The 23,521-nt window shown below is 36.6% G+C and overlaps 1 protein-coding gene and 2 pseudogenes across 1 annotated transcript in view; all 3 read left to right on the top strand.

Annotated features, from left to right (window-relative positions):
- Positions 1-8,031, top strand: part of LOC120202221 (MADS-box transcription factor 23-like) — a 15,878-nt gene extending 7,847 nt beyond the window's left edge. The window contains exons 4-6 of the mRNA XM_039202677.1: positions 7,563-7,662; positions 7,739-7,780; positions 7,857-8,031. Of these exons, the coding sequence (XP_039058608.1) occupies positions 7,563-7,662; positions 7,739-7,780; positions 7,857-7,958 (244 nt within the window). The 3' untranslated portion in view covers positions 7,959-8,031. The remainder of the gene's footprint in view (positions 1-7,562; positions 7,663-7,738; positions 7,781-7,856) is intronic.
- A 587-nt stretch (positions 8,032-8,618) lies between these two features.
- On the top strand, positions 8,619-19,241 carry LOC120202207 (annotated as a pseudogene).
- A 1,545-nt stretch (positions 19,242-20,786) lies between these two features.
- On the top strand, positions 20,787-22,465 carry LOC120202206 (annotated as a pseudogene).
- Positions 22,466-23,521: the final 1,056 nt, after the last annotated feature.

Genomic DNA, 23,521 nt, shown 5'->3' with positions numbered 1-23,521 from the left:
ATGTGTTTAAGCTTGGCTCCGGAACAATTTCTTGGTGTAGCAAAAGACAACCAACGGTATCATTGTCAACCACTGAAGCTGAGTATCGAGCAGCAGCAATGGCAGCTCAAGAGAGTACATGGTTAATACAGTTGATGAATAATCTACATCAACCAGTAGATTATGCAATTCCGTTGTATTGTGACAACCAATCGGCAATTCGGCTGGCGGAGAATCCTGTCTTTCATGCAAGAACTAAACATGTGGAAGTACATTACCACTTTGTTAGGGAAAAAGTTTTGCAAGAAGAGATTGAGATGAGGCAAATCAAGACAGATGAGCAAATTGCTGACTTGTTTACAAAAAGCTTGAGTGTTGGAAAGTTTGAACATTTCCGTCGTCAGCATGGCGTGATTCAAAGAATGGAGGCTAACATTGAGGGGGAGTGTTGAAAATTCAATATTAGCCTAAATGTTCACACCTAAATTAATTTGATGTCATTGCTTACATCAATTTAGTTTTGATGTCATTGCTTACATCAATTTAGTTAGGTGAAAATTAAGTATTTTTCTCATGTTTTAATTTCAATGGTTTAGATTATTTAGTGTTTATTTTAATGAGTGGTTTAGATTGTTTCTTGTAACCTATAAATACCCTACTTGTATTTGAGTTTTATCATCCAACAATCAAAGCTTAATTATAAGCATTTGAAAGCTTTCTTAAGAGTTCTTCCCTTTAGCAATTTTGTGAGATTATTCTAAAGAGAGTTTTTTTTTTCTTCTCGATCAATTAGAGTTTTTACTCTATTTTGATTCTACAAGCAAAACAAGAACTACCCCTGATTCCACACGATATAGTACACGACAACCATTAAAAGGAAAAGTAGAACAAAAACGTCATCAAGAATTCAAAATTCAAGAGATCCAGAAACAAGATAGAACTGTCCCAGAACAAAAGACCCAGCATCTAGTATCAGCCTAAACACAAAGGATCACCATCCTCAAAAGGATAGATAATTTTCACCTAGAAAACAAACATGCATAATATTAACACCTATTCCCACCAAACTTTGAATAAACTATGTCCAGTCAGGCCTTGTTTCGCGAGATGATCTGTCATACCATTAGTCTCTTTTGAGTCGTAAATAAAAGTCAAGTGATGAATTTTTCCTCGCAATCTATTTATCTGTCAAAAAGATCTCACCAGCACCATGGCCTCAGAGATATGGATCCAATCCAGTTCAGTGCAACTAGGGTGTTCAAACGGTTTACTCTACCGACCGAACCGAATTTCTATTAACTGAATTAATCGAATTTTTTTACCGTTAACCGAACCAAACTTTCTTATTTTGAAAATATTAATCGAACTGAATAAAATTATGTTATTTCGGTCGGTTAACCGAATTAATTGAATTTTTTTATAATTCTTTTAATTAGATTAATTTAATGATAATAGAAGTATTTTTTATTTGAGTTAAAATTTAATTAGGTATTAATAATTTAATGAGTCTAGTGTGGTTAAAAATTAATTGTCTTAATTCTTAATGAATTTTAGCTTAAAATATGTATTTAAAATATATAATATATTTAAAATTTAATAGCCTCGGTTAATTTGATTAATTATCTGATTTCGAACTGAATTAACCGTTAACCGAATATTGAAAAAAAATTGTCTGTTTCCCGACCGAACTAATTCGGTGGCCAACCAAATTGACCAAACTAATTCAGTTTGATCGGTTAATTCGGTCAAAACCGAATAGTAAACACCCCTAAATGCAACTTGAGAGTCAGATTCTACCATCAAATTCTAATTGTCATGCCAGCCAGTTTCCAAAAATATCTCCAAAGTTGTTTTTATAGCCACCAATTTCGCCAAGTCGAAGTTTTCAGTTTCTACTGGACCTGAGAATAACGCTTTTATATTACCATTTAAGTCTTAAAATTCCCCCACAGCCTGCAGACGAGTCTTTGAACGCTCATTCCACCAATCTACTTTAGCAAGAATTACTCGTTTACTGATCTAATCCATATGAAGACCCTCATTTTTACACAAAACAATAGGTCTTTCTAGAGCCCAATTCTCCTCCAACACAAATCTATCTAGCTTACTACGACTAGGACCAGAGCTTATCCAAGTAAATCTTCTACCAATTAATGGGACCTCGATCAGATTAAACGTTTCGATGAAATTGTTAAACTCCTCAGCACCTATTTAATTTATTCTTTTTCCTATGATATCCTCTTTGCATCTAATTGCGTTAAAGTCACCACCAACTAACCACTGATGCTTCCGATTGGTCTTCAAGGTTACGATCTCCTACCATAAGTTGAGTTGGTCCCTTTTAATACAGGATGCGTAAACATTAATACAAGTGCATATATTTTTTTTGGTATAACAATTAGAAACGGGTTAGCTGGAGGTTTGAAGATCTCGCAGCAACATGGCAGATAATTCCGAAGGTGGCTCTAAGTAAATAGTAGAAACAATGGGGGCTCCTCGGCTCAAAGCAGCCAACCTATCCGCAGCCATATTCTGCTCACGACATATATGTGATACCTTTGTGATCCATTCAAGTTCGAGCAGTTCATGGATTTTAGTGACCAAAGCGCTCCCCACAAGAGCATCCGATGAAAAATTGCAAATCTTCATATCTTCGAGATTATTGGTTTCCAGTTCAATATGTCGGATTCCTAGTCTCCAAGCATGCAACAAGAGATCATGAACACCCCACAGCTCAGCAGTAAGAATGGAACACCTTCCTATACTTTGCGTGAACCCAAAAACGCATTCTCCTTTAGAGTTGCACAGAATACCTCCCGTAGCTGCCATATTGTCATACGCTCTGACAGCCCCATCCGAGTTCCCCTTAATCCAACCGATGGGAGGTCGAGTCCAGGACAGGATGCTTATAGACATCGATGGACTAGGATTTGCGTTGCTAACATTAGCATTCATAACTTCGTCAACAAAGCTATCACAACGATAAATAAACTCCTCTCTTTCAATGTAATTAGGATCAAATAGGGTACTACATCTCCGTTTCCAAATGTGCCAACAGTAAACGGCGAAGCGAATATCCCAATTTACATTCATTTGCGCATACACTTCAACAACCCTTAAGTTGTGTTCAATCCAAATTTTGTAAGGAAGAGTCATAAACTCATTAAGCTTATCAGTTTTGATAACCCTTACCCACATATTCCTAGCCATACTGCAATGCCGCAGGATATGATCAGCATCCTTGATAACAGCCCCACACAGCTTACAATCCACTAGGCTAGTAAGGTGTCGACGAGATCGTTCAACATTAGTAAGAAGTCTATCATGGAATAATAACCAAAGAAAAACACGGATTCTTTGTGGGACTCCTAGCTTCCAAATCAAATTCCATAGAGAATGTTCACTACTATTGTCGAGGCATGTAATATCATTATAAGTTGACCTTGTAGTAAACTTCCTATTATGTTCTCATCTCCACCCGGGTGTATCAGGACCCAAGTAATCTTGAGGTGGTTGGACAACAACAATTCTTTGGAGAACATGTTCAGGGAGTAATGAAGAAAGCTTAACCCAATTCCACGTACCTGAAAAGAGAACCATGTCACAAACTGAGGTGGGTCTTGGTGTACCTTCTCCTTTATAAGAAAATACAAGACGATTTCCAGTATCAAGCCAATGATCATACCAAAAATCCGTATCTCTCCCATCCCGTATGTTCCAAGCTATATTATTATACAGGTCACTCCAAATGTATCTTAGTCCTTTCCACAATCGGGAGCCATTAGCATGACTTAATGAGATAGGAACAAGATTGTCCCATTTATACTTCTCACGAATAGTATGAACCCATAGTTTCTCCGGATTAGATATCAATTGAAAACCCACCTTCATCAAGAATGCCTTGTTTGGATTATGTATGTTCCGAATACCCACTCCTCCAAACTTTATTGGCTGCTGCATAGATTCCCATTTAACCAGGGGAAAACCAGAACCACCATTGTTCGAACCCCAAACAAATCTTCTAATAATCTTTTCCATTTCAACACACAATCCTTTCGGTAGCAAAGTTGATTGAATCACATAGACCGGGATAGCCTGAAGAGTAGCCTTAGCAAGTGTTATACGTCCTGCTAAAGTAAGACACTTCGTCGCCCAACTTGAAAGGCGTTGAGTCAATCTATCAATGAGATAAGAGTATGTGGCTTTAGTGACTCTATTATGGAGTAACGGAACCCCCAAATACTTGTCAAGATCCTTAACTTCCTCAAAACCGAACCTCTGAGAAATGGTCTGACGAGTGCTTAATGAACAATTACTAGAAAAGAAGATTTGAGTTTTAGCTGAGTTAATGCGATGTCCTGATTCATCACAAAACCTATCCAACACACCCTTGATCATCGATACTTGATCCATCGATGCTTTAGCAAACAACACTAAATCGTCTGCGATACAAGTGCATATATTGACTTCATCAATCCATTTCCATAGAGTAATATATATCTAGGAGAATGAGGCTCTTATCTAGTTCAAATTTGTTCTTATCACATATTGTTAACAGCCCAACCGATCGACCTATCGCCTCTACCACTTTGAAATCGAAATCACCATCATACCGTAATGCCCCAATTTCAGTTTCACTGAATGACACCTTTTTTGTTCTTGTAAAAACCATCTCGACCTTGTGCGTTCAAGTCAATTTTTTTAAAGACGTCATCTTTAAAATTGACCCCCAAACCTCTTATGTTCTAGGTTAATATTCTCATTACCATACAATTCGATCAGATGTACCTGTTAGGTGGCCTTACTTCTTTGATCTAATTCTTCTAGTCTTGCAATTTCTTTAACTGCCTCTTCCTCATCTCCTCTAATTTCAATTCCAAGACTCTTCCCCAATTGGATTGCCGTTTTTTGCTTCTTTAGTGAAAATCTCCCATCTGGCTTGCATGTCAGAATCTGATAAGAATCTACCTTCTAACTCCGATGAAATAGCAGGTTTTCCTTTCTTTTTTTCTTCAGTTTTTTAATAGCTCGGTCTCTTCTTCTTCTCCGCTTCAGATAGGGTTTTGTCCTGAAAAGCTTGTAGTGACCCGTATATTCTCCCCTTGATGATTTTGAAGTGTATAGAGTTTCATATATCTTTAATCTGACAACTTTGCCGTCGATGAGCTTTGTGCCTCTACTGTGGTGTTAATGTCCTCCAGCTCTTGACCCCAACATTATTCAAATTAGAATAGTAAATAAGACGAGACAGATCGCGAGTTATTCGAGTTCCATTTGGTCAAAACTCGATATATACTCGATTCGAGTTCTTAATATGCCGAAACTAAGTATTTGATACTCGACTAGAAACTCATGAGCAGTTCGAAAATATTATATATTGAATTTAAAAAAAATATTAATAATATTAATATTATGTGTTAATTTTTTAAAAATACATTATAAGTTTAAGATTTTTTTTTATTTCAAACCTTTTTAAAATTTTTACGATTTCAATTCATGATTTCAAGTTTAAATCAAATCAAATTTAACAATACTCAAGCTCGACTCGATTCGTTTACCGCCCTAATTCATATCTTCCACTCGTTTAGCCTAGTTCGGGCTTGGGTGTACAAATAATTCTATTTGGTCTTTCAACATATTATTGATTTCATTCCTCTTACAGCCCAAGCAGTTTATTTCTTCCAATACCTTCTTTCGATGTGCATGTGGATTTAAGATGGGTCTAATCAGCCCGCAATCTACTGGACACGTAACAACATTATTAATGCCTTTGAGGTAGTTGTCTTCTCCACTGGGTCATCTATTGAATAACATTTACCTTTCATTACCTCAATAATTTCGCCCGTCACTCCATCAGAATTGTGACTTTTCATATTACCTGCAAAGGATGACACCTCAGTACTACAACCCACCAAGTCCAATTCCCCAATAGACCTATTCTAAGAGTCGACATAATTATTGAATTCTTTTCCCGTGCCTATTACATTTATTGCTTCGTCTTTCACAATATTGTTGTCCTTCGTGTTATTCGACATCTTCACCTGGCCTGAGATCGGTGAAGTCTCCGATGAGCTCTCTTCTATCTCTATTTCAGAATCCCGATGATCTTATACCTGATCGTTTTGCTTTATATTATATAACCATTTTGCATCTTCTGATCTTTCTGAAGACGATGAGCTCTCCCCCACTATTCCCAATCTTCTTATAACTTGGGTCTGTAGAGTTATCTGAGAAGCCTCTTTCAGTTGCTCGTGCTTTGAAGATTAGATTTTCTACCTCAATTTCCACTGTTTCATCAATCCTACTATCATGGTTGGTGTTAATTAGCAAGGAAAATTTTATCGTCATTTATGGTCTGGTTCGCATTTTCACCAAGAGATTCCAGTGATCCCCATAATTGAGTCAGTCTTTTGATTGTAACAGTGTTCCATCATTGTAGTGGAATCCTCGAAACTTCTATCCAGGTCTCTCTTTCCACTTGGTTCAAGTCCTCCAGCCACAATCTCACATCCACAAATATTTCTTTTAGGTACGATCAGTTTAGATCTTCCAGCATAATAAACAAGTTCTCATCTTCAATTGAAATTAAGAAAGTTTTTCCTCCTATTCTTAGAATTTTTCTTCTCGAGCTCCCAATCTTGTAGCCTTTTTCGGATACTTTTCGCACTACATATTATTGCAGTTTGGCCTATCAGACATCTTTTAAGTTTCATTAGATCTACAGATTCAACATGCCCTGCTATTCTTCTAATACCTTCCACTACGAGACTCCATTTGTACTTGTTTTTGGTCCGGAATTCCTTTTATCCATCTTATCGGTATTTTTTTCGATTGGTTTGGTATCCGACTGAGTTATCTGCTACAAACTCCTTGCCCTTCTTTCTTCAACTGTCCTTTTGCCATCCACTCTTCCATTAATAACGTTTGGAATCATTTAGTTGTTTCTTTCCGATTCCATTTGCACCTTTTTCCTTTTCCAGTACTGGTCCCTACTATATTTTTACATTGACACCATTAATCTGTTCCCCCGTAACAAGCTTCCGTTCATATTGTTTATCGCCTTTTGTGCGTTCTGCCTATGCCAGAATCTCACAAACCCAAACTTAGCAGCGTTTCTGCTTCTTTTTGCTGGGATAAAGCTTTCAATTACTTCACCAAATTTCCCAAATAATGACTACAGTCCCAAAATAATCTTTCTGGAATGTTGCTAAATAAGACGGTTGACGCCCGGGATCTTCTCTCTAATCTTCTCTCCATTAATGATTAAGATCTTTTTGCCTGTTGTTTAAGATTGAGAATTAATGCATACAATTATACATACTCACCTTGAAAAATATTTTTGAATCCGCTATAGCCTCCCAGTGAAGTTTCAATGTACAATTCTTTCCCATAACCAATTCCAAGGAAGTACTAAATCACCATGTTTTGAACAAATAAGAACAGATTCCTCATGATTTGTACCCAGTACGTTAAAATCTCAGTTATCTTTAGTGCTTGTTCTTTCCCAGTTAAGCTCAAACTTCAGAGCGAAAATGCGTAACAGTTAACTGTATATGACATTCATACCATGAGATGAGTTGCAGGCAATTGATGGGGGGAGAACTGTCTGGTTTAAGCGTCAAAGATCTACAGAGCCTAGAAAACCAGTTGGAAACGAGTTTGAAAAATGTTCGCATGAGAAAGGTAAGAGCTTTAAAACCAGGATGAAATTAGTGTTTACAACACTCGACACCCAATTATACATAATTTTCTTCTGCAGGACCAAATTCTAACAAATGAAGTCCAAGAGCTAAACCGCAAGGTTACAAAAGTTTTGCTTTTGCTGCATTTTCTTCTCCAGACTTGTCTTGTTGAGTGACTTTCACATATGGGTGCAGGAACGCCTCATTCATCAGGAAAATCAAGAACTACATAGGAAGGCAGACCTTATTTGTCAAGAAAATATTGAACGTCAAAGGAAGGTACACACCACAAATTAGCCATTTTTATCCTCCTCGCAACACTAAGCAGCCTACAAATTTTGGGTCACAGGAAGCAAATGAAGGCTTCAAGACTTCCGGCCCCAGTTATGGTTTCAACAATGGATATGATTTGCATGCACCTGTCAATCTCCAGTTGAGCCAGTCCCAACCTCCTGATGCTGGTACTACCTCCTGTAGAAACCTACTGTTTTAGAAACAAGGGTAAACTACACGTTTAGTATCTCAATCATCACTTTTGTTCCATTTTGGTCACCCAAGTTTCAAAACCATACCGTTACGTTTTAGTTTCATTCTAGTCACCCGCCATTAAAAAATTAACAGAACTGCTGACTTGAATTTTTTTAAAAATTCAATGATGATGTGGCATTACCTTATGATGACATGCTAGTATCACCATTAATTTTTTAACAGTAGCTGACCAAAATGAAACTAAAACGTAACGTTAAGTATGATTTAGAAACAAAAAAATAGTTGGGTGATCAAACATAACAAAAATGATAGTTGGTGCATTAAACGTATAGTTACCCTAGAAACTAAAGCTTCAATGAACTGAGCTTTCATGTTCCAGCTACTAGATAACGTGTGTTCAACTTATAAATTGCAGTAAAAACAAATAGAGAAACAAGTTATAAGATGTAAATTCACGCAACAAACAGGATGACTGCTTTATATGAAGAAGGAAAAGAGTGTCGACGTAATCTTTTTATGGTAAAGAAGTGCTGATGTAATTTTAAGGAGTGATCCTAAGCACAAAAAACAATAAATCAAAATATACTTAGTAAATGATAAATTGGGTTGCTTTATCATATTAAAATTTGAAATTTGATTCATGCTTCTAACTGTCATAATTTGATTTTTTTGTTTTTACGGTGGGATTAGTTAGTTTAAATTGCTAAAGGAATTTAGTGAAAAGTAAAAATAATAATTTTTATTGAAATAAATTATTATTTCACGTACTCAGAGTGTGCAAAAAATAAATAAGCCGATTTGTTTGAACTATCTGCCATAGACCTTTCCAAAGAGAAAAACATACAACTTCTGTTTCTAGTATAATTAGGCGGTGGCGGTGGCGGCGGCACCAGCCCTCAAGGCTGGTTGCTGGCCGCCGATTCTTTTCTTTCTTTTGTTGTTTTTACTTTTTAATAAGTATGCTTTTAAGCAGCAAGGTCGGTGTTCATCGCCGTTGTTACCCTTCATCGTCTTTTAGCTTGATTTGATTGTTCTTGGGTGTTGCTATTAGATGTTGTTCACTGCCCGCTCCTGTGTTTGTGTATTGCATTGTGTGTTCCTTGTTGGCACTCCGGCCGATGGTGGAGCGGCAAATTCAGCGTTTTCGGTGATGAGATGTGTCCTTGGTTGCAGGAGGGTTCTGCTGCAGTTGCTGGTTTTATGTTCCGGTTGTGGAAATGAGGTGCTGTCGCTAATAGTCTTTTGTCGCACCCATAGTGTCGATTGATGGGCTATTTAGTCCTGGTATGAGATTACTGGTAGTTTCTGTGTTTTGGGAGTTGTTTACTTTGGAAGTTCAGCAATGTTGTAAGGCTAGTGCTTTCATTGTCGGATCCTTGGTCGATGGCGGAGCGTGGCTTGCAGTCGTCGATGTAATGGCGGAGGCTTCTGGTTTCATATAGGCATGTGCAGAAGATTCTGGTCCCGTGAAAGGTGGTATGGGGGATGCGTAGTTAAAGGCGTTGAGTCAAAGGAATCTTTTCGTTAGTGGAATGTTGGCAGCAAGTTTTGGTGCTTGCAGACATCATCATGTTTCGGTAGAGAAAGAAGGCGTGGGTCTCGAGGGAGGTTTGGATGGGCAGGAGCAGAATGTGTCGAGTAGTTAGAGGTGTGATAATATTTATGGTTTCTTGGAAGGTGGTGCGGCACATGAAGGAGTTAAAGTGGATGTTTCGGGTGTCTATGAAGAAGGGATGCTCGATGTTCCCATCTTTTCGAGTTTTGGGTTAGTGGAGTAGCACGTTATTGATGAGAGTTTGGGCTAATGCCAATGTCTAGGGAACAAAATTTTAGATGGGCGTCCAATTCTATATCCAAGTGCTCAAGGTTTCTAGAGGTTCCTATTGTCGAGGTCTCAAAATTCAAGTTCGAGGGGGGCGAATCGTTTCAACCTTTAAATTTCTAAGAGGTTAAAAGGAAGTAGCACGGTTTCAAGGGTAGAGAAGCAAGTTTTAGTGTTAGTAGCAGTGGTAAACATAATTGATTTAGAGGTGGGAAGCACGTTGGTGGCAAGGAGGGCGTTTACCACTGTAACGGCGAAGGCACTTGTTGTTGCAGATGCTTTGTGGTGCTTTATAATGCTGCTTGATCCAGCTTAGGGTGGTCCATTTCAGGTAGTGTTTCTGAATTGAGAATAGAGAAAAAGCTGGATCTTCTTGTTTGGTTACTTGGTGCTCGTTTGGTTCGGTGCTTTCTTATTGGTGCTGGCACTTTCTTGTTGGTGCTGGCACTTTCAGTAGTGGGTGAAGGACTTTTCATTATACTTTTGATTTTGGATCTTCCTTTTCTGATTCAGTTCGCTTAATTTCGGTCGTGTTTTTCGGCCCCATGCTGGGGCTACGCATAGTGGTGTAGTGGCGTTGTATCCAGGTTTTAGTATTATGCTCAGTTCTCTGATTTCAATAATCTCAAGCTGTCTCGACTCTTGCCTGGTGTTATCTGCTAACGGTTCATTATCTCATGTTTTTTGTATTAATATGTCAGGGTTATGTCTTACCTTCTCTCCAGAGTTAAAAGTTGTGGCGTTTTGTATAGTAACCAATGATAGGCATATGCTCAACTGTCTTATGTCTCGGAGATTGTAGCATGGTTTTGTTCTTTGTTTTGGATGTGTGTAGTTCCTTTTTGAATTTCATTCAGGGGGTAGTGTGTAGCTACATCGATGTAGTCTGTTTCGGGTTGTTCTAGTGGTGTAGTTCCCATCTGTTGTTCTTGTTGTTCTAGGGTTTATGTTGGACCTTCTTCCATCTCAAGGTTCACTCTTTTTCCTCTACTTAGGATTAGGGATGTTTTTTAATGAGGTCCTTGGGGTGGTGTACTTTATGAATTCTAATACAAAGTAACCATTTTTCAAAAAATATTTTATGGTTCCTCCAATGTTGTGTTGCTAAACATTTTTTCATTTGATGAATCTTTTTTTGTTAAGCTACACAAATGATGACAGCGGTATTGACGTTGATGAGATCTCCAACAACGATTTAAAGATAAATCATTTTTTAAACGTAATTTTTTCTAAGCGCTCATTTTTCTAGGAAAAATAGCAGTAGAGTTGAGAGATTTGTCATACTCTAACGTGAGATATTTTGACCAAAAAGAAAATGGTTAAAATGAAAATACTTGAGAAAATGAAATATAAAATGATCACTTATACAAATGTTTGATAATAAATTTATGATTATGTGAGCATTATAAATATATTTGACAATCAAACTTGATCCATTATCTCAGGAATCCACCACTTCAAGAATTGGGCCTTAAGATCTATAATCCAAACTTCCATCACCCGCCGTCGTATTACCCACCAAGTGAAGGTTACTTCACTCAATAGAACTTGGCTCGCTGGATTGGCGCAGGCTATTTTCACGCCAAACTTCGAATCCACGGCGGCCTCGAAAATTTCGATCAGACGCCGCGTTGGAAGTGATAGCGAAAGCGGCCGAAGAGAAAGTCCGAACCGTGGCGCTTTACAACTATCCCTCATTTTCCGGCGCAATCTCCGCTCTCTTCGCTCACCTCTACCACTCCCGCCTTAATCTCTCTTACCTCATCTTGCCTTTCTCCTCCGTTGAACCTCTCAGGTTCTTTAACCTTAACATTTCAAATTCCAAGTCTCAAATTATCCAAACATCAGTTTACTTATAATTTCTTCGAATTTCACTGGGTCGAAGATTTTTGTGTTGAAGGACATGGACTAGACGCGTGTTATCTTCTTGACTTCGTCGGTCCAAAAGGATTCGCGACAAAGCTTTCACTGCAATCAATGTGCGAGTACGTAGAGTAACCAATTTTGGTTTTACTTCTGCTTCCTCTTCTTTTAACTTTGATAATCATTTTGCTTTACAAACTAGATGAAACTCTGATTATTTACGTACAGTATTATAGCCTTTGATCATCTAACTGACTCTGATTATTTACGTAGAGTGATAGCCTTTGATCATCTAACTTCGACACTTTCACAAATCAACTCTTCTGGAGATCTGAGAGGTACATTCAATATTAATCTTGAGAAGAGTAGCTCTATTGCTGTGTATGAGTATTTTTCTAATAAGCTTGCGACTATGATGTCTCTTGATGTAAGTACATATATGCATTATTCTGTTTCCATGCTGTGTTTTACTAGAGTGATTTGATTCTGTGCATGCATGTTTTTGTGTGTGTATGTATGTATAACCTAAAGACTAAATGGTTAATTGTTTTTCTTAATTTGAATAAGGTGGGGGCTGCCAATTTGTTGAACTCAGAAGACCGATGTCGTGTTGAAAATGTTCTGAAGTATATTGAAGATGCAGATCTTCGTAGATGGAGCTTACCGGAAATTAAAGCTTTTATGATCGAAATTGGTGAATTGCGATCCAAGTTGAATTGCATCACGAATCCGTACATGTATGAGCAGGTTCATTGCTCAGAAATTGATCCTTTTCTTTCTATTTTTATTTGTTGGACTATGGTTATTTAGATGAATTCAAACCTTGAACTTATCGGATTATGCTTTTACAGAAGGGAATTGGAGTTAATTTTTTTCTTCATAATTTGCCTAATTATCTACCCTGTGGCTAATATTTCCTTAGTTGCTAACACTTGGATATAACTTGCATCTCAAAGGTGTTTTTATGATTACATTTTGCATGACCTTCACAGTTTTTCTAATGCTGAAGCCTTGTGTTTGCAGTTACTTGGGGTCAGTTCAACTGATTTGATTGCTAAGGGAAATCTCCATATTTCCTCTCGCCAAACAGCTGCAAACAAGTTTTTGGATAAGACATTTAAAGTTCGATCGGGCCGAGGATTGTATGGGGAGTGCCTGGTAATGTCATAACTCATAACAAATGTTTCATGTAATAATCCCTGAAATAGATATCCGATATCCGTCATTAGTTGTTTACTTTTGAGATTTAGGGTTTTCATTACTTTCTGAGTTACGGATATGATCATACAAATCCCACGTAGTATGTAATCTTCTCTGATTAAGTTTTGTCCTTTACTTTGGTTTTAGGGAGTTAGAGCTGATGGAAACTCCGATTTAAGTGACAAAATCGGCAAGCAACTAAGCCTAAAAAGCACCACTGCTGGTCTAAGGTAAATTTATCATATATAAAATGTTTAAGGGTGAAGACTCCCTAGTCCTACCAAGGTTGTCAGTACTATACGATATTGGTGCAGCTGGTTCCGGTAAACCATGTTCCTTCTGAACAAACAAAACAAAATTCTCATTGTGGTATGTATAATTATCTCTTTTTCCTATCGGAATGTTGCGGAATACGGCTATCGGATAGAGAAAAATCGCAACTGATAATTTGAGAAAATAAAAATGAAGATAAAGAATAAACAAATTTTACGTGAAAAACTCATAAATAATATAGGGTAAAAACCACGGGCAAAGGTAGAATAATTTCACTATGAGAAAATAGGAATTACAACTTCTCTCGATCTAACAAAGAGTTTTCTCTAAATTCTTTAGAATTGGGAGACAGTTAGAATGATTTGGGATAGTTTTAAAGCTAAATGAGTTAGGGTATTTATAGTTAAAGCTTAAGGACTAATCTTGTAAATACTCTAAAGTATAAAGACTAAATGAGCAATTTTTCCATGTCACTTTTTCAACCAACTTGATGCCAACTTGCTATCAACTTATTTCACTGACAGTTTGGCCAAGTTGGTCACTTTCCACTTGACTTTTTAACAAACAAAATTAAGAAGTTTGCTCTATCCGATAGCCGTATTCCGCAACAATTAGTATCAGAGCCAGATTTGAGTGTGTAATATTTATTTATTGTCTTTGTGGTTGTCACTAAAAGGTGGATCCTCCAACATAAGAAAGTAAAAAGTTATTACCCATTTATTGAAGGTTCCAGAGAACTATTCACGATAATGAAATAGTGAGAGTTATCCGTAATAAAAGCTATGACAACGAAATTTGATATTGAAAAATTCAATGCGAGAAATTTCTCATTGTGGAAATTGAAGATGAAGGTCATCTTGAAGAAAGACGGTTGTCTAGCGGCTATCAGTGAAAGACATGTAGATTTCATAGATGACAACAAATTGAACGACATAGACGGGAATGCTATGACAAACTTTCATCTAGCATTAGCAGATGAAGTATTGTCAATTATTGAGGAGAAGAAGACAGCTAAGAAGATATGAGATTATCTCACAAAATTGTACGAGGCCACATCGTTGCACAATAAAATTTTCCTTAAGAGAAAATTGTATACTCTACGGATGTCAGAATCTACTTTAGTGACGAAGCACTTAAACACACTGAACACTTTATTTTCTCTGCTTACATCCTTAAGATGTACAATAGGAGAACAAGAACGTGCTGAACTTCTATTTCAAAGTCTACCTGATTCGTATGATTAACTGACCATCAACTTGACAAACAATAATGTCACCAGTCTAGTCTCCGATGACGTTGCAGCTGCTGTTCTACAAGAAGAAAATTGGCGCAAGAACAAGGAAAACAGACAAGTAAATCTGCAACAAGCAAAAGCGTTGACAACGATGAGAGGGAGATCAACAGAACGTGGCCAAAACAGCAAAAACAAACATGATAGATCAAAGTCAAAAAACAAAAAGAATTTAAAGTGATACAACTGTAGAAAAAAGGGTCACTTGAAGAATGATTGTTGGAGTCTAGGTAAAAACTCCAATCCACAAGGTAATATCACAAAAACTTCAGATAATGGAGATGTTCTATGTTGTGAAGCGTCAACCACCGTGGAAGGTAGAAAACGATTTGCATATATATGGCTCATTAATTCAGGAGCAACATATCACATGACCTCAAGAAGAGAATGGTTCCATCATTATGAACCTGTCTTAGGAGGATCTGTGTATAGTTGCAATGATCATGCCTTAGAGATCGTTGGTGTTGGAACCATCAAATTGAAGTTGTATGATGGAACAATTAAAGCTGTTCGAGATGTGCAACACGTGAAAAACCTGAAGAAAAATTTAGTATTCTATGGATTGTTGAATAATAATGCAAGCAAGATTGAAACACGGAAATGAATCATGAAGGTGTTCCGTGGAGCGCTTGTGGTGATGAAAGGCGAAAAGATAGCAACAAACTTGTACATGCTGAAGGGAGAAACTTTTCTAGAAGCAGAAGCCTCTGTTACCTCATGTAGTTCAGATTATGCAATGTTATGACATCAGAAACTTGGACACATGTCAGAACAAGGAATGAAAGTCCTTGTGGAGAAAAAGCTACTTCCAAGCTTAACAAAGGTATCACTTACTTTGTGTGAGCATTATATAACAAGTAAGCAGCACCGGTTAAAATTCAACACGTCAAATTCTTGAGGTAAAAGTGTTTTAGAATTGGTTCATTCTGACGTATGGCAAGCACCAGTTACATCCCTAGGCGGAGCAAAATACTTTGTCTCATTTATTGATGACTACTCCAAGAGATGTTGGGTGTACCCTAATTAAGAAGAAGTCAGATGTGTTTTCAACTTTCAAAAACTTCAAAGCGCGGGTGTAACTTGATTCTAGAAATAAGATAAAATATTTCAGAACAGATAATGGAGGAGAATACATAAGTGAAGAATTTGATGACTTTTGCAGAAAAAAATGTATCAAAAGACAATTCACAGTGGCGAACACTCCTCAACAAAATGGAGTGGCAGAGCGGATGAACAGAACCTTGTTAGAAAGAATAAGAGCAATGTTAAGGGCTGCAGGACTAGAAAAATCATTTTAGGCAGAAGCAGTCAATACCGCCTGTTATTTGGTGAATCAAGCTCCATCAACTGCAATAGAGCTAAAGACACCAATGAAGATGTGGACTAGTAAACCAACTGATTATTCAAACCTCCATGTATTTGGAAGTATTGTTTAAACTCCCAAGAAATTTCAAAGTTTGATCCAAAATCTAGGAAATGTAAATTCTTGAGGTATGATGATGGTGTAAAGGAGTATCGTTTGTGGGATCCCACTGCCCGCAAAATGATCATCAGCAGGGATATTATCTTTGTAGAAGATAAACTATAAAAAAAGAAGACGATGATAGCGTTGAAAAGTCAGGACTACATAGATACATGTGGAAAAGGAGTTTGAACAAGGAGATTCTTCTGAAGCAGAACCAGAACATGGTGAACAAGAACCGGAAAGTCTGAAGCTCCAACAACTCATCAATCAGATCGTGTGATAAGACGTCTCAATTGGCACTCAGATTATGTTATAGAAGGAAATATTGCATATTGCCTTTTAACAGAGGACGGTGAGCCATCAACATTCCAGGAGGCAATAAACAGCTTAGATGTTTCACTGTGGATGATGTCGATGTAAGAAGAAATTGAAGCTCTTCATAAAAAATAATACATGAGACCTTCCACCACTACCACAAGGAAGGAAGTCAATTGGTAACAATGAGTTTTCAAAATCAAGCGAAATAGTAACGATCAAGTGGAGAGGTATCATGCAAGACTGGTGGTCAAAGGATATGCTAAAAAAAATGTATTGATTTCAATGAAATCTTTTCTCATGTGTTTCGACTAACAACAGTTCGAGTAGTTTTGGCAATGTGTGCTACATTGAACTTACATCTAGAGCAGTTAGATGTTAAAACAACTTTTCTTCATGGAGATCTTGAAGAAGAGATTTACATGCTCCAGCCTGAAGGTTTTGAAGAAAAAAGAAAAGAAGAACTTGGTTTGCAGGTTGAACAAATCTTTGTACGGTCTAAAGCAGGCGTCAAGGTGTTGGTATAAGAGATTTGATTCCTTCATCATGTGCCTTGGATACAACAGACTTAATGCAGACCCTTGTGCTTATTTTAAGAAGTTTGGTGATAACGACTTTGTTATATTGCTGTTGTATGTGGATGACATGTTGGTTGCATGACCCAACAAAGATCATATTGAAGAATTGAAGGCACAACTGGTTAGGAAATTTGAAATGAAGGACTTGGGATCAGCAAACAAGATTCTAGGGATGCAAATTCACCGAGACAGAAGTAATAAGAAGATTTGACTTTCACAAAAGAATTACTTGAAGAAGATCTTGTCACGATTCAACGTGCAAGATTGTAAGTCAATTTCTACCCCTCTTCCTATTAACTTAAAATTATCCTCCAGTATGAGTCCTAGCAGTGAAGAAGAGAGGATAGAGATGTCTCGAGTACCGTATACATCAGCAGTGGAAAGTTTAATGTTCGCTATGATATGCACAAGACCAACCATTGCACAAGCAGTGGGAGTGGTAAGTCAGTACATGGTGAATCCAGGCAAAGAGTACTGGAATATAGTAAAGAAGATCTTGAGATACATCAAAGAGACTTCAAATGTTGCATTATGTTACAGAGGATCAAACTTACTTATCAATGGGTATGTCGATTTTGACTATGCAGGAGATTTGGATAAAAGCAAATCTACTACAAGATATGTGTTTAAAGTTGCTGGTGAAGCTGTAAGCTGGTTTCAAAGTTGCAGTTAATTGTGGCTACGCCCACAACAGAGGCAGAATATATAGCAACTACACAACCCAGTAAATAAGCAATCTGGTTGAAGATGCTATTGGAGGAGCTTGGGCACAATCAAGAATATGTCTCTTTGTTTTGTGAATGTAAAAGTGCCTTGCATGTAGCAAGGAATCCAGCATTTCATTCAAGGACAAAGCACATACGAGTTCAATACCATTTCATTCGCGAAAAGGTGGAAGAAAGGACAGTATATATGCAAAAAATTCATACCAAAGACAACATAGCAGATTTCATGACGAATGTGGTCAATGCTGATAAATTTACTTGATGTCGATCCTCTTGTGGCCTTTCAGAGACATAAGCAACATGAATGGTACAAGGTAGAAAGAATGGTGTGAAGATATGATTGTTCCAATCAAATCTTCAAGTGGGAGATTGTTGAAAAGTCAAGTGGCAAGTGGTCAACTTGGCCAAACTTTCGGTGAAAGAAGTTAGTAGCAAGTTGGCAGCAAATTGATTGAAAAAATGACATGAGAAAATTGATCATTTAGTCCTTGTACTTTAGGATATTTATAAGATTAGTCCTTAAGCTTCAACCTATAAATATCCTAACTCATTTAGCTTCAAAACCATCTCAAATCATTCTAGCTTTCTCCCAATACTAGAGAATTTAGAGAGTTTTATTGAGAATTGTTTTCTCTTTTTTATCAATAGAGAATTGTTATTATTTTCTCCTTGTTAGATCGAGAGAAGTTGTAATTCCTATTTTCTCATAGTGAAATTCTTCTACCTTTGCTCGTGGTTTTTTACCATATATTATTTATGGGTTTTCCACGTAAAATTTGTGTCTTCTTTATCTTTATTTTTATTTTCTCAAATTATCAGTTGCGATTTTGCTCTATTCGATAGTCGTATTCCGCAACAATTGGCATCAGAATCAGATTTGAATATGTAATATCTACTTATTCTCTTTGTGGTTGCCATCAAAAGGTAGATCCTCCAATATAATATACTGGTATAGCTGGTTCCGGTAACCATGTTCCTTATGAACAAACAAACAAAATTATCATTGTGGTATGTATCATTATCTCTTTTTCCTACCGGAACTGATATGGTATCGACAACCATACTCCCTTCTACACAAACAAAATTCTCTGTGTGGTATCGTTCACTCTTTTCCAATCAATCAAGATATGATCATTGTATTTGTGTTACAAATCATGCATTGCTGATGTTAGGCCCAAAGGAGCTGTTATATATATTGCAAAGGAAAAATCTGAAGATGTGCCTAAGAAGCACGGACATTACAACCGACACATCTGAAGTTGCAAAGGTAGGCATTATAATTTAATGCAGTGGTTGGTGTTATTGTATTTAGAAATACTGTGTGATAAACCTTGAAACTGAGTTGGTTTCCCTTTTGTATAACTTGAAGGCATATGGGGGGTGGCTGTCCAAGTTCCAGCTCCTTTATAATAAGAATGGATGAGTATAATGAGTGGCTGGAGGGAAACCTGTGAAGGTATTAAATATTTCCCGGCTATCTCACTTGACAATTGCACAATGTAATTACTTATAGGCACCGAGCAAAGTAGTTCCTCTACTATAAAAACCAGCATTTTGAAGCAAATGGGTAAAATTGACCTTCTGTCAGTATAAAATATTCTCATTTGAATAGGTTGTGTAATTAAAATTTTATTTAAAATTAAATGAATGATTGTTTCATAAAAAAATTATTTATCTGTTATTATTTGAGTAAAAATAGTGATATCTTGTCACAATTTTTTTATATTATAGATCATTAATATTAAATTTTGTCTCACAGTGGGAGTAAAAGAAAAAAATAGATTAATTTTTTAAAATTAAATAAATGTAATGGTAAATGTTTTACGTTTGCTTTTATTAGACACATTTTCGCTCCTTAGGTAATTTTTTTTATTTGAAGATTATAAAAAGCATGCGAAGGCAATAATATCATCAGATAATTTATTATTATAGGATAAAGGTATCTTAGTATTTTTTTTATAATTAAATTAATACTCGATTAATCAATTGTATTCAGGACAGAATTAGAAAATTTAAATTTCAATATCAAATTTAAAAAAAAAATCTGCAAATAACCTTCTTTTTAGTGGGTAGGGCAAACCATGGGTGTCAATTTCTTTCTAAGGGGTGTCAATTTCTTTCTAAGGGGTGTTAATTATATTTTAAATTTTGTAAAAATTCTTTGAGGAGGTAAAAGAATCATTGTTATTTTTTTCTAACGAAGATAACTCCCTTTTGTCAGATAGGTGTCCATGATCGATATTAACTCCCTTTTGTTGGTTCGAAAAATATCAGTTACGATAAAGATGTTGGATGATGAAGATACAATGGATCTTTCGCGAATGTAACATGGTAACTAATGGAAAGGTTAAATTAACGGATTTTCAACACTTTGAGAGATATCTTTTGTACTTCTTATTAAGTAGGATATATTGTTTCTTAATTATATGGTCTAAGCACCCTTACAATTAAAAATATTTATGTAATTTATAAAATAAATATATGAATTATTATAAAAGATTTAAGATTTAAACAGATTTAATTAAAAAGTGAATACACTCATAATTTATATTTCCCGCTGTATTTACATATTATAACAATAAATCATGAAACTCAAGAAGGAACAAGTCGCCGCATTTGCAGAATCTTTCTGTTCCAAACTTCTCTCTGTTTTTGGCCATCGCAAATCCTCAGGGTTCATTCTCAATAAATTTCAAGTTTTTCCCCCTTTTATTTTTGGGGTCAAAACAAATGGACTTCACACATAAAAGTCTAAAACAAGAAGATAATAAAAGCAAGAGCTCAATCAAAATCATTCACTTCCCCATGTACATAGTTGTCTCCCCTGTTCCATCACCTCATGAGTTATCTTTATATTTCCCGGCTTTCCTTTCTTCATGATGTCAATCTTTCTTTCCTTCGAAACCCAGAAATTTACCTCATACAATAATCCAATTTGCCTACTAATCACACCTAAAGCATAATTGTGATTAGTATTGGCAGATTTTATTTATTTATTCGTTTGTTCTTTTTTCAACTCCCCTTTAATCTAATACTAATAATGTGGGGTTGTTGTTGTTGCTGTTGTTAAAGTTCATTGGCCAAAAGATAATAGAATACAAGTGATGGATTTATCTGAGGAAGATCCATCTGGAGATGGAGAAAATGTGGGATTGGTTAGACGGTCCTTTGCCACTGTTCTTCCCGTCTCCGACAATCAAATCCTGACACATTTTCCCGGCATGGCAAGACAGAAAGCGTATTTTTTCGACGGTCTTGGAAATTGTCTTAACAAGGACTGGGATCTTGCTGAAGCTGAAGGCAAGGAGTTTTGTTGGTACCACGTAGAGCTTCCGAAAGTGAAACAGAAATGTTCTCTATCCGCTCAATACCTTATAGATGTTCTTTGTCCGCCTTTAAAGCTCCAAGACATTCTCTCGCTCGTTAGTAGTTAGTAATGGTCCGTTTTGCGGACATGTCGACGGAGCGCTCGTCTTTCGGGTTAATTCGCCTGGTCCTGCCTCCAGTAGTTTTACATTTAGAATGGCAGCTAGGATTACTGAGAATTCAGTGATTACCGTGTCTTTGGGGCGTGCTCCCAGATTAGGCTTCTCACAGGTCAGTCTGTCGCTTCTCTAGCAGATTCCAAGTGTCGAGAATTCTTCTAATCGGAGAAGAGAAAGGTAAGGGATTGAGATTGTGATTAAAGAACATGTCCTGGAGTTCTTATTAACAATGAATCACTCCGAGAAGGCTGATAATCCTGTTCCGAAATCCATCTCGAACCTTGTGGTTCACATCATCGACACGCACGTCAATCACCTTCAAGATGTTGTTAAGAAACTCGAAATGGAGCTCAACGCCGTGGTGATTGAGTTGGATGGAGGTAAATTTCATATACCAGAATTTGTTCAGCCCCTTACCTGATTCCTAGCATGTTAAATTGGTTCATAGCTCACAGTGCTATGGACTGATATATTACTTGGCAATGAAGTTATCTTTAGATGAAGATGTACTTTAATCTCCGGTGGATTTGATTTAAAGATGGAGATGCTAGACGATAGACGATTCCTGAAAATGCATCTAAATTTGCAACGACTCCTGCAGGACACATCGATTTGGAGTTTCGGTTTAATGGCTCTGCAATTAACCCCTATTTGCTCGTATCCGTTTCTCTCCGAATTTCAGGTGATTGCACACGGGGAGCAAGTATTTCCCCGAGTCAAGGGAAAATGTTCATCCAAACCATGGTTTTTAAGTCAAGACATCAACTCCCTCGAAGTGATGATCGAACAGTTGAGGAGGCTGAAAGAGAACGCTGGGTTTCTGGCGAACCGCGTAACCGTGATTCTGGCCGGTTTGGATACCTGGCAATCGGAACAAATTAAAAAAAAAACTCTACTATCTCTCTTTGTTTTCTATCGTATTCCTCCCTTTATCGATCATCTCCGGAGGTAATACTAATACATCGATTTTTATCTACATTCCTCCCATGATATCATAAGATGTCTAATTCATCCACACATGTTGAATATGTTCAGTGTTTGGAATGAATGTGGGTGGAGTTCCATGGACAATGCAAAATGAGCCGGATGTAAAAGACAGTTTCCTCAACGTCATGATTCTTAGCGTAGCGATGCTGCTGCTGGTGCTGCTGTGCTTCCTTTTCTCTGCCCTGTGTACACGAGTGATGGCCTGGTATAAGAAGCGAGCTCTGAGACGCAGTTTGTCACATAACAGGACATCCTCTCTGTGGAGGAACGTCGGAATCCAAGAAAGAGGGTGTTGCCTGAGGATTTGACGATCGGTTCTGTTGTGATTTTCTTTCACTGCAAATGTGATTTTGGTTATAAATTGAACCGTACAAAAACGTGATGTTTATAAGGCTTGTTTGCAATGCCAATTTTATGGTAATTGTGACTTACCACGGCAATTCTTGCTTTGTGTATTCCATGTTTTGTGAATTTAGTATTGTAACATTACGGTACATTTTTCCCTCAACACTTAAATAATACAAGATTTTGAATATATATATATTTTTTCTTTTACTTCCTTACACCATTATTTTGTTTTTTCTTTACTTTTTTTTTTAGTTTTAATAATTATGCATTATGACATTTTTTTTTGGTTATATTTTGATACATTTTCAGTCTTTGTTATTGGTTGTTTTGGTCATTTTTGTTTATCCTTTTTCGACTAGATTTGAGATTCTTACGGCTGATAAGATAATGCTTATTTGTTATCATGATGATTTTTTAAACCTTCAAATCGGATTTGATTATGCGATTTTTGCTCGTAGATAGTTTTATCACATTGGTTGGCTCTGATTTATGGTTTACTGGTGGTCTTTAAATAGTTCAATCATTTTTGGTTCATTTTTCGATGTTAGATATGGTCGTATATATATTTTGTTCAAGTTTTTAGTTAGGTTTTTAACTTTTTTTCTTGTATGATCATTATTAGGGGTGTTCACTTTTCGGTTTTAACTGAATTAACCGATCGAGTCGAATTAATTAGGTTAATTCGGTCGGCCACCGAATTAGTTCGGTCGGGGAACGATTATTTTTTTTAAATTCGGTTAACGTTTAATTCGGTTTGAATTCGATTAATTAACCGAAGTTATTAAATATTAAATATTAAATATATTAAATACGCATTTTAAGTTCAAACTCATTAAGAATTAAGACCCAATTATTTTTAGCAATACTAGACTCATTAAATTATCAATATCTAATTAAACTTTAACCCAAATAAAAAATATCTCTATCATATTTAAATTAATCTAATTAGAAAAATTATAAAAGAATTTCTGTTATGTCACATATATCACATTGATTAGATAAACATTTCCTATGCATAA

The sequence above is a fragment of the Hibiscus syriacus genome, unplaced genomic scaffold, assembly GCF_006381635.1.
Source record: "Hibiscus syriacus cultivar Baekdansim isolate YM2019G1 unplaced genomic scaffold, ASM638163v2 tig00008289_pilon, whole genome shotgun sequence".
NCBI classification, from domain to species: Eukaryota; Viridiplantae; Streptophyta; class Magnoliopsida; order Malvales; family Malvaceae; genus Hibiscus; species Hibiscus syriacus.
This window is presented reverse-complemented; position numbering and strand designations above follow the sequence as displayed.